The sequence below is a fragment of the Alosa pseudoharengus genome, unplaced genomic scaffold (assembly GCF_046254945.1).
Source record: "Alosa pseudoharengus isolate Yale_2024_CS ecotype anadromous, Long Island Sound unplaced genomic scaffold, YU_APseudo_1.1 YU_APseudo_1.1_scf_16, whole genome shotgun sequence".
In the NCBI taxonomy this organism is placed as follows: domain Eukaryota; kingdom Metazoa; phylum Chordata; class Actinopteri; order Clupeiformes; family Clupeidae; genus Alosa; species Alosa pseudoharengus.
The window spans coordinates 3,332,246-3,344,058 of record NW_027468630.1 but is presented as its reverse complement, the minus strand read 5'-3'; the positions used below and the strand labels follow the sequence as shown (position 1 = coordinate 3,344,058).

The window sequence follows — 11,813 nt, the reverse complement described above, 5'->3', positions numbered from 1 at the left end:
CTGTATGATCTCAGTGCTAAATCTGATCTGTAATAACGGTAATCACTCATTAATAGAACCGGTACTGACACCTTGTGGTAAGACGTGGAACTACAGATATCACCACTACAGATGTCACCACAAGACCGACACAAAGTGTGGCCGCCCATTCTTCTCTAGGAACTACTCACGAAGTAGCCTCACAGACATCACATGAAATAACTTTTTCTCATCTTTTATAAGGTGCTATAGCCGTTATTTGCTGCGATAAACGGTTCGCGAGAAAATTAACTTTCAAGAAATAATCATAGGCTAGCTCTGTGCTCATTTCAATTCATATAGGTGGAATATCTCACAAACTTTTCGTTCCACACATAGATAGATAGATATATAGATAGATAGATAGATATACTTTATTGATCCCTATGGGAAATTCAAGCCTTGATAACATGACAAACCGTAAACCAGAATAAACAGCAGACCTTATCGAACACAAAGGTGTAATGCAATCCCCTGTACAATAAGCCGTTCCAGAGTAATCCGGTTTTGAAATGGTAGCACATTTATATGGTCTCCAATTTTGGGCTTTAAGTGTCTTAAAACTGAGCTGTGCTTAAATACCTACATATGTGTAAATATTAAAATCAGAGAGCTCATGGCTAAGAGTTTGTCGATGTAGCCATAATGAATTGTTTTCACAAAATGCTAAGCATGCATGTATTTAAGTAAGTATTAAAAAAGTGTGCTTATATTGGTCAATGCATAATTTCATAACAGGCCAAATAGAAAATAAATGTTAAATGTTAAATATAGCCTAGACATAATATTAAAATCAGATGATGTAGGATAGTATAGAGTTAGATAAAGTTGGATGGCTCCAGAACTCACACCAGTGGATTGGGTCTTAAAGGATCCACACCACTTTTATGACACTATAGCTGTTCTGTTGACCGTTAGATTTGTTGCTACTGGGCATGAAGGGCAGGCCAATTATGAGTTCTGTCCAACAGTGATGGTAGGTTTAGAAAAAAAGTCAGCACATTTTAATCATATCCCAATAATACCAATAACCGTGATCATTTTGGTCATGATTTTTCATCAAATGTTCATACTGTATCTAGTGGCTGGTAGACTTTGGAATCCACCAGCCACAATGGTAGGCCTAGGTGGAAAAACATATTTTAGGCTATTTCCATCCGTGATACATACGTACACTCACACACATTCATTAGTCTCAATCTGTCCATTTCTTTCCACAAAAATCATTTAAGGGGTTATTTTTCAATTCTTTCTACTGAGCTACTTTTTCAGGTGGGCAGGGGGGCCCTTTTCATGTCTGTGCCCAGGGGCCCAGTGGCTCATAATCCTTCCATGCCACGGGGTTAAAACACTGGTCTTGTTTTCAAGAGCAATCAATAATTTAATTGTACATTTTGAAGAAACTTTTCCATTCTATTACACTCTAAACCCAGATTTAATTGAAATAAATATGTTAGGTGGTCACTACTAATGTTTGTGTGTTTTGTGAAAACCCTATGCCATAACTAAAAGAAATGAGTTGATTGTACTATTTAAGTGAAATATACAGTGCACTGATCATGATAAGCAGAGACAACAATACATTTTATGTTTTTGCAAGTAGTCCAGTGGACAGAAAGGTGAACCCGGAAATGTTGAGTACACCAAAGTTTTATGATGGAAATATATAGTATGGGTTCCCAGCATGCAGAAACTACCGGATGCTAATTTGCATATGTTGGGCAATTTGTGTAATTGGGTTAATTAGCATAAATTAGCATAATCACCTATATTGATCATATTATAAGAGCTGCTTGGCCAAAATGGACCATGTAAGTATGTTTTTAGGGGTTACTGGAGATGCTGAGTCCATATCTGACATTTTCAAGATTCAAAATCACTATTTAAACTTGGTTTGTTCACGTTTTCACTCTCATTAAGCTGATTTTGCTGAGTTTTTGGGGGCGATTTATACGGATTTTTGGAGGATAAAAATGTTCAGTGTTTAGGAATAATTTGGATCCTCAAGTTATTTCTGAATTCCACAATCATTTTGGAAACAGCTATTCACTGGCCCTCTGCTGTGACTCACAATTAAGTTACAAAGGGAAGAACTAGCCTCTTCTACTCCTCACTGTCCTCATCCGTTGTCCTGTCGCGATCTTCTCCAGACTCTTCATCCCTGTCCTTCTGCTGTTTTTGCTGTGTAAATATATTGCCACATGTAACATCACTGCCTTTGCAGAAACAATAATTAGTACAGGCCAGGCCTGCAGCTGCACTTTCCAGATACATGTATACACAGTTTTAACCCAGCTTTGCAGTTACAGCTGATAACATCTAACAAATCAGGAGGAGCAACAGGACTTGAATCGAGGGTGGGCAAGTTCCTCTCCTTTCTTCCTACCTGTCTTCTAACTCCCTCCAAATGCAGTTATATCCACAGCCGGTGGATCAGGACGGTCTGCTGCTTTCCAAAGCAGCACCTGTAGATGGGCACGTTTTCCATGGAGGAGCAAGTTGCGTTCTGTAGGAGAGAGTGTCTTCAGTACTGGAGGAGCCGGGAGTGGGAGACCTCACCGCCAGGGATGAATTACTGCACGGGCCTACCGGGCCCGACCCAGGGGCCCAAGGGGTCAGGGGGCCCTGAAGCCCAAGCCTTCGCATGAAATCATTGTCTCAATATCAACACATCAGGATGTAGGCTATGAATCTGATTGAATTTAGTATTGGCCATCCCCAAAATGCACCAGAATACAGGAAATCACATCAAACAAATTAAAACATTTCTGAGGAAGAACCTCCAAACCCCCCTTCCACATATGCGACAATTAATGGGGGGGCCTTAATACATCTGGGCCCAGGGGCCCGAAAGTTCATAATCCGTCCATGCTCACCGCTAGGTGGAGGCCCAAGCAAAAGGATCCGAAGAGAGCCCTTGTAAGGGGTACTAAAAAGCTTACAGAGCCTTCAGTAGAAGCCGCGGGAGGAGACCAGCCGTCGCCTGGGCCTGGCTACGGGAGGAGTGCTTGCCTGAAGAGGGTTTTGATGCAGTGGCCACGGCGGAGAAGGACTTCACGCGACTGGGAGAGCGGTCTGAGGAAGCGGCCTTGGAAAATAAGGTAGTGACGCTGGCCTGGGCGCTGACTTCACCGAGAGAAGACATTGAGCCCCTGCCCCCGCCGGACAGCTTTAGGCTGGAGTTGGCGGTGGCCCTGGCTGCGGAGCAGAGCAGAGGTGGAGCGGCAAGGAGGTGGTGCCTTGAGGACGGACGGTTAACGGAGCGTGTTCGAGCCTGTTCGCCGGTGCTCTTTAGAAAAATAAGGGGGAAAAAAGTTTGTTGTGTGAAATCCGATGGCACGAGCCAGAGAGAAGGTCTAGGCCTTGGCGCGATCGTGGCGGTGTGGAGTGGCCGGAACAGCGGAGGACAGCTCTGCGACAAGGCAGCAGAGGAGGGACGCCAACGTCGGTAGCTGTAGCTGTGCGCAGCGTGGTCCGGCTACGATGGAACTGGAGTCTGCTGCCCCGACTGGCGAGACGACGGAGTGGAGCATCGGAGGTGCAGTGCCAGTTACGGTGCTCAACACCGGTGTTGGAGGAACGTTGCGGTGGAGGCTAGGCCCCGCCAGGTGTTGGAGGAACGTTGCGGTGGAGGCTAGGCCAGGTGTTGGAGGAACGTTGCAGTGGTGCACACTGCGAAAGTGCGACCTGAGGGCGTTCTCTGAAGGGAGCTGGGGACGAGAGGCGACAGACCAGGTGACTGCCAGCACGCCCCGCATTGGGCCGCTGGTGGCTGTGGTTCCCCAGGGTGAGTAGGGCTCCTGCGGTGTGTGCACCCCACCTGCTGTGTGGCAGTGCCAGAGACTTTGCTGGACTGAATGTGGGAACGCCTGCGCCGAGGATGGCAATGGCTTGTTGGGGGAGCTGTGCAACGCCAGCGTGCTGGACTGTGCTTGAGATTCCCAAGATGTTTCGCGCTGGGGATTCTGGGTGAACTGAATGATCATCTCAATACCAATGTTTCCCAAAAGGCTTTTCCCAAGGAGAACAGTATTACCTTAAACACACATGAGGAAACTGAACAGTCCAACAGTAGACTAGGATAAGATAGCCAACTATGCTACTTTGTTTACAATATTTCCAGGCTTCAACCAGACAGCTGAATCTGGTAGAGTTGTAATAGAAATAGTAGGCCTAAGCTATAGGCTAATCTGCATAAAGTGTGCTGTCATAAATATCAGACATTCAGTATTCTCTCTTTTCATATCAAGATATAAAATAATACAGATATATTACATTGTAATCCTCTGGTATGCTAAGGTAGGCTATTGAAATGTCTAGCCCGCCCCATCCAAAAAAAGAAAAATTGAGGTTTGTATCAAACCGTGGGTCAAAAATCGTGATATGTATCGAATTGTTTGGTTGGTGTATCGTTACAGCCCTACTGTATATCGCTACAGCCCTATCCTCCAAAACTCTGTCTAAATTGTACAAAAAAACTCAGCTTAATGAGAGTAAAATGTGACCAAACCAAGTTTAAATAGTGATTTTGAATCTTGAAAATGTCAGAAATGGACTCAGCATCTCCAGTAACCCCTAAAAACATACTAACATTGTCCATTTTGGCCAAGCAGCTCTTATAATATGAACAATATAGGCTATTGTGCTAATGTATGCTAATTAGCTCAATTACAAAAATTGCCCAAGATATGCAAATTAGCATCCAGCAGTTTCTGCAGGCTGGGAACCCATACTATATATTTCCATCATAAAACTTTAGTGTACTCAACATTTCCAGGTCCACAATAGTGGTGAAGTCCCGCCCCTTCTACTTCCGGTCTACTTCCGGTTTACAGAATTTTGCCATCTTTGCCGCCACCTTGAGGGGAAAGTCCGTAGAAGTCTTATTGCTGAGTGTGTTGTAACACGCTCTGGAAATTCACAATTTCGTCGCCGTTTTTTTTTATTTTTTTTAAAAAACCATATCCAGTATTTCTTTCGAAATTGAAATGAAGTTGTATGGACTGGACTATGTTTGTTTGTTTTTAAACGGCGACGAAATTGTGAATTTCCAGAGCTTGTTACACAGCAATAAGACTCCTACGGACTTTCCCCTCAAGGTGGCGGCAAAGATGGCAACATTCCCGGAAAGGTACTGGCTTGATGAAATTCATTCTGGACTCTCTATTCGACCACATAAAGACCTCGGGATACTTCGGTTTGGCTTTAGGGACCCTCTACTCACTACCACGTAAGTGTTATGTTGTTTGGAACTGTAGAAGAGGTATAAAAATAGCGCTTTGTAGCGGCGCAATTGAAATGCCCCGCTCACTTCCAGGCTACGAGTTGTGACTGAAAACGGCACAATCGAACTTTCTCAAAACACATCCGAATGACATAATTTTGATGTCAACTCAACGTATGTACCCCCAATCATCCGGAAATCGATCTAAAGTGCATTTTACTCCGGATAATTCCTTTAATGGCTAATCTGAATGGTTTATGGTTAATAGGCCTAATCATGGTGTTCCAGGTATCTACAGATATTACTGTCAAGCACTATAATGCATTTGTGTTGTACTTTGCACAATGACAATAAAGGAATTCTAATTCTGAGTGAGACAGCCCTCTTCCAGGCTTTCTTCAGTTTATCTGGGTTGCGTTTCCCAAAACCATAGTTGCTAACCTGTTACATACTCTCCCAATTGATTATCTCTTCATTTCAGGAAAGAAAACATGATTTCAATGTATTTTCACAATCTGTAACTTTAATACAGTCAATAAATACAGTAACCAAGTCAGTTTTTTCACATACTTGACTGATTCTTGAAGCCTGATGGCTCAGTGTGTGTGTACAAATGGTATATAAAAATGTCTGCACCCATATAAAAAACAACTATTGGATCATTAAAAAAAAATGCACCCAAAACTTTGCATTCTGTTCACCTACATCCAAGCTATTTATAGTGCAAGACGCCTTCCGATGGACCCAATGCACTCATTACCAGTCTGTTTGATTCTGCTGTGGTGGTTTTGGCATCTCCGTCCCTCCTCTAGCTGGAGCCTGAAGCACAGACCTGCTGGTAGTACTGCAGGAGCAGCTCCCGCTGTGCGGAGCGCACCAGTACATGTGGCCGCACAGCGGCCAACATCCGACACGCCTCTTCGGGACTCCAGCAGTGAAGCTGTAGGGAAAGGGATAAGCAGGAAGAAGAGAGAGAGAGAAAAAAACATGTGGATCAGACAAAATTGCACTCATGTGGAATCATGGGATCCGTCAACCAATTGAATTATAGACACACAGTGCAGAACAGACAGACACATAGTAAAGTCTAAGGAATTTAAAGGAACAGTTCGCATTTCTGATCCCATATACTTTTTGTAAAATTCAGCAAATTCCATTAAAGATGACATAGAGTAGATGAAGGAGTTGTTTTATGATGTTAATACAGAAGATATGCAACTTTGGTCTGTTAAAAACATGCTCAAATGCTATTTTGTACAACCCCATGTAGAACCTTAGAATTAGGCTGGATAATAACATGGCTATTTTTAGCAGATATCTAGTGCCCCCTCATGGTTATCTGGTACCCACACAATAGGCTCCAGCAACCTGAATCTCCAATTCAAATTAGGGTAACTGGCAACATGATTGGGTATGAAAAAGAGCATTCCAGAGAGACAGAGTCTCTTAGAAGTAAAGATGTAGGGGTATTCATCACTCTGTGTAAACCTGTGTGGACAAATTATGAAACATTGTCATTTTAATGCTTCTTAACATGAAATTGTGTAAAAAGGTATTTGGGGAGTTCATCATCTACAGTACATAATATCATTAAAGTATTCAGAGAATCCAGAGTAATCTTTGTATAAGACGTCACTCGTCAGGACCAATGAGGGAACTGGGAGTGGTTGAAGGAAATCATGAAGCTTCCGCGCGCTGTTGGAAATAACAATTGATTATAGAACCCCTGTTAACCTAATGAATCTGACCCCGCTAGATATGGAGAAGTTTCAGTCAAAGTAATATTACTATCCATAGTAGGCCGATTTAGGCCTACCCACAATACTGTTACAAGAATGCCTTCTAGCTATTTAATTAGACTCAACTTCCCCAAGAATAGTGTGCAAGGCCCTCCTCGGCCGATTAATTCGGGAGGCACCATTTACTGAGTAATGATCCTAGTGTGAAAGTTGGTCAGAGGCTATAGTGCTGGCCTGGACCACTATACTCATCTGGACAGAGCATCTTACCGAAGCTACAGAGGGTTCAGGGTGTGCTAAGGCTAACTGTCTAATTTCAGACTACTAATAAAATCAGTGACCCACCACAGTACAATACGATGGCCAGTTCTCCTGGTAGCATGCCTACTTTCACTGATTTAGGCCCCACGGCCCTAGGGACTAATCCCAGCCGTTCCTCCTGGCACATCTTAAACTTTGAGGGATATCTAAAGAAATTCTAGAAAACTATGCGGGTCAAAGCATAACAATTTATTTGTCAGATACAAGCTATTCATCCAATACATTATAGAAGGTACATCTAAATGAATAATGTGAAAGTTACGAAAACAGGTTAAAGGATCATTTAGGAAGCCATATGAAGCAATCAGAGAATGAACATACCAGCTCAGAGGATGATGACTACACACCTTAGTGGTGCGGGAGATTCTGACTACAGAATGGCTCCTAGAATGCTCTGTGAACCTCACTTAAAGGAACCATATGTAAGATTGTGGCCAAAACTGGTACTGCAATCACTTTCAAATTACTGTAGAGCGGTGTATCCCCTCCCCCTCCCCCCTGACTCGAGGTTGCCAACCCACATGCCAAAACACGTGATCAGTAGATAGGAGGAGGGTGGCGCATCAGGCCAAAACACAACATGACATGACAAAACACAACATAAACATCAGTTGAGGGCTGCAACTTCACTTTTTAAATGGCAATATCCTGGCCGGTCTACTATTGTCAGTGATATAAGTATTTGAAATGAACATGATTTCTTAATGTCTAGTGACATATCAGGGCCATTTTATGATTAATTGAAAAACATTTCTTACATACGGTTCCTTTAAATAGTTTACCTAGTTTGTGGTTGGTTACATTGATATGGATCACATGATTGGAGGTCACCTGATTTGGGATCACATGGTTGGAGGTCAGCTGATTTGAGAGTACTTTGATGTGACTTGAGACCATTGTTGTAGTGAGAGTAAATTAATCAAGACATGACAATGTTCACATTAATTACATTGTCAGCTTCCTAGTTAGTTTCTCCTGTGAAAAAGGCAAAGGTTATAGATATAATCAAAAGTTGTTGTAGCAGCCATATGTGACAATGGGCCCACCATAAGGTCATACCATCATGTGGTAGAGTAATTAATCAACAGTTCACATGATCAGGAGTTTGATCAGTATAGAAACATTAGGACTCCTTACATTTGCAAACTAGGGATAGAGCTGGAAAATAATATTGGATGGCCGTAGTCTTTTGGTCCTCAGATGGTACTGCATTAAAACCAGACCTGTTTCTGTAAAGAAAATCATTGTATGGACTCAGGAAAACCTCTTATAACTATTGTCTATGAGCACAGTTTGATACTCATTTCAGAAATGCTAGTGTAAACATTACCATGCAACAGCCAAAAATGTAAAATCCTATATCGGCAGGAATAGGAATACATTGTAGCAACTGGTCTTCTCAGTTCCTAATCATTTACAGAATTTTGTTAAATGAAGAGGTGAAGCAGCACAGTGGTAAACATTCCCTGTCCCAACGTTTTTTGAAACATGTTGCTGGCATGAAATTCAAAATGATCATATATTTTCCATGAAATAGTCAACATTTGATATGTTGTCTATGTCCTTTTTGCTGCTAAATATGGGTTTACAAGACTTGTACTGTATATTATCACATTCTGTTTTTATTTGCATTTTACACGTCCCAACTCCTTTGGATTTGGGCTTGTAAAAGACCGAGCAGAACATGTTGTAACCACCATGAAGTGTCATTCTACAGCTGTCTCACCTTGATGAGGTAGGCAGCGGCGACGGTGGCACTGCGGGACCGGCCGGCTTTGCAGTGAATGTACACACTGGTGCCTTCCTGCCGATGCTGCAGGGCAAACTCCACCCCTCTCCGCAGGTGCTCCATGCTGGGCACACCCGTGAGGTCAACTGTGCTCAGGCGGAGTTGCTCCACCCCGGCTGCTCTCCACTCCTGTCTCACACACACACACACACACACACACACACACACACACACACACACACACACACACACACACACACACACACACGCACACACGCTTTGACTTTATTTGTTTTTTCATGCACACAGTTAGACGAAAGATCAACACTTCAGCTTAATCTCTCTAATACTGAGCTTCTGATATTCCAGATATTCTCTAACACCCCAGCATCCATCTTGGCTCATCTTCACTGACCCCAGCTAAAACGCCATTTAACTTGGCCGTCATAATTGATGAACATGTAGCCTTAGTCACACAGTCATGTTGGTTTATACTGTACTATATTTGGAAGATCAGACCTTATCTTACACATTATGCCACACAACATCATGTGCAGGCCATGGTTCTTTCCAAACTGTACTATTACAAAGCATTGTTATCTGGCCTACCTACTTGTAGTGACATCATTACAGATGATTCAAAATGCAGCGGCACGTCTGATTGACCTGATGCCCTTCGTTCTAGTATTCGGTTTGTGATGTTCAAAAAGAATTTCGTCTGTTTGCCTTGGATCTCCTGAACTAATTATCCTTACAGAGTCACAGTCTGTTTTGTTATTATTTTAAAATTATCTAGTCTACTATTATTTGTGTATTGCTGACAACATTAAAGGAACCATATGTAGGATTTTGGCCAAAACTAGTACTACAATCACTTTCAAAATACTGTAGAGCGGTGTACACCGCAGATGTGGTGACTAGAGCAGAGCTGGCAACCCAAATGCTAAAACACTACTGACTTTGTGATTACTAGATAGGTGGAGGGTGGCGGATCAGGCTAAAACACAAATATGTAAACATCAACATCAGTTGAGGGCTGCAACTTCACTTTTTTAAATGACGATATCCTGGCCGGACTACTGTTGTCAGTGATATAAGTATTTGAAATTAGCATGATTTCCTAATGTCTAGTGACAAATCAGAGCCATTTTATGATTAATTGAATTACATTTCTTACATACCGTTCCTTTAAACTGTTATAATGATCATGTTTATTGTACATTGCTTTGGACAATAGTGTATGCCAAGAACCATAACTCATAAATATTTTAAAAAATTAACCCAATTTCTTGTGATACCAATCAAGCAGGAAAATTCAGTGGCATGCGGTGATTCAAATTTGACTTGTAGCGACTCCCACATTTCACTGACAGTGTCAAACGTCAAACATCCTGATTTTACTACGTCGATGTGCAAAAGGAGACTGAAGTAAAAACTGGAAAGACAAGATGCTGGTCAAGAAAATCCATTGAATATAGTTGTTATGGGTTAACAAAAAGTGACAACAACGAAGTCAAGTATTATAACAGATGAGAGTGCAACAATTCACTGATCCCTGATCTGAAAGGAAAGGGAACACAGCTGGTCTCACCTCTGATGAATTGCAAAAGTACTTGGTCTCGTACTCTTCATTCATGGTTATCACTCCTCTGACATTTTCTTTCTGGACCAACTGAACAACGACATAAGGAGAGAAAGAGCGTTACAGGTGTAACATACATTTATCCACTAACCGAAAAGAAGACTGTCCTTGGCAGTGACAGTGTAGCCTACCTCCTCTGTCATTGATTTGAAAGGAAGAGCCCCCAAAATAACAGTCTGATCCACACGGTTATACCATTGCCTAGAGGTTATTTTCTCCATTATAACATTGTAAGCTAAAGTTGGATAAAATAAAAGCCTTGCCAATGCCCCTGACATACTGTAGCCTTTCTTCGATACCTATGGTTAGTAACAAAAAGACGCCTATAATTTCCCCAGTGACAGGAACAGCTAGCCGTATCCTAAAAGTAAAAGCCAGACATAGACCAATGCATGGAGCTGATTTCTTCTTTTCTTTGGCTTCACTGAGGATTTGGCCGAAATCTTCTATCGCCACCTCCTGTACTGGAGTAATATAGCCTATTTGAAATAATGCTGGAATCCATTCATATTTTTGATGTGTCAATCTCATTGACACACACGACCTACATCCATAGACAGTAAAAGATACATCACTATCAAAGGAATTTGGTGGTACTAAAGCCCTTGGAATAGGCTATCTTACATGCCCGATTGTCCACTAAAAATGTACCAAGACTAGACTTTTACCAGATACATCACATTCCTTGCATCATTATTTTCCCTTGCCAATATAAATTTCAATTGAAATGTGCAAAACATGCATCTCTTATCTTATAGTTTCAATGCAACTATTCAAGAGATGTCAATAATCTGAATTTAGACTGTATGATAGGTTTACATGACTTTTGCTCTGCCCCTGCTAAGTGATGGCCATATAATAAGACAAACAAAATTTGAAATTTGAAAGTGTATGTGACATTTAGGTCGAGTCACAAGTGTCCCTACAGGAGCCAAAAGGCTCATTTGACTTCATGCAGTGCTGCGCAGATCTGGCTGATCATGATGCATGCACACATTTACAAGTGCATGCTAAAGTTAACACAATACATGTTTGTAGGTTTTGTACAAAAGTCCAGCATGCATCACATTCAGCCAGATCTGCGCAGCGCCGCGTGAGGTGGAATGAACCTAAAAAACATTTATGTCAATTCACTTGCGC

General features: G+C 42.0%; 1 protein-coding gene across 1 annotated transcript; it reads right to left on the bottom strand.

Annotated features, from left to right (window-relative positions):
- Positions 1–5,745: 5,745 nt before the first annotated feature.
- ptpmt1 (protein tyrosine phosphatase mitochondrial 1) lies at positions 5,746–11,061 on the bottom strand. Its single transcript, XM_076286702.1, has 4 exons — positions 10,805–11,061; positions 10,623–10,703; positions 9,029–9,220; positions 5,746–6,182 (listed from the first exon to the last, which is right to left on the bottom strand). The coding sequence occupies exons 1-4, from the start codon at positions 10,949–10,951 to the stop codon at positions 6,051–6,053; spliced, it is 552 nt and encodes a 183-aa protein (XP_076142817.1). The 5' UTR covers positions 10,952–11,061; the 3' UTR covers positions 5,746–6,050.
- Positions 11,062–11,813: the final 752 nt, after the last annotated feature.

What these genes read in the sequence shown, in the direction of transcription:
- ptpmt1 (XM_076286702.1), bottom strand. Translation starts at nt 10,951, where the DNA reads ATGTCAGGGGCATTGGCAAGGCTTTTATTTTATCCAACTTTAGCTTAC. An exon ending in TCAAATCAATGACAGAGGAG is followed by an intron (nt 10,704 to 10,804) that starts GTAGGCTACACT and finishes GTCGTTGTTCAG; the next exon opens with TTGGTCCAGAAAGAAAATGT. An exon ending in CCGCTGCCTACCTCATCAAG is followed by an intron (nt 6,183 to 9,028) that starts GTGAGACAGCTG and finishes CTTTCCCTACAG; the next exon opens with CTTCACTGCTGGAGTCCCGA.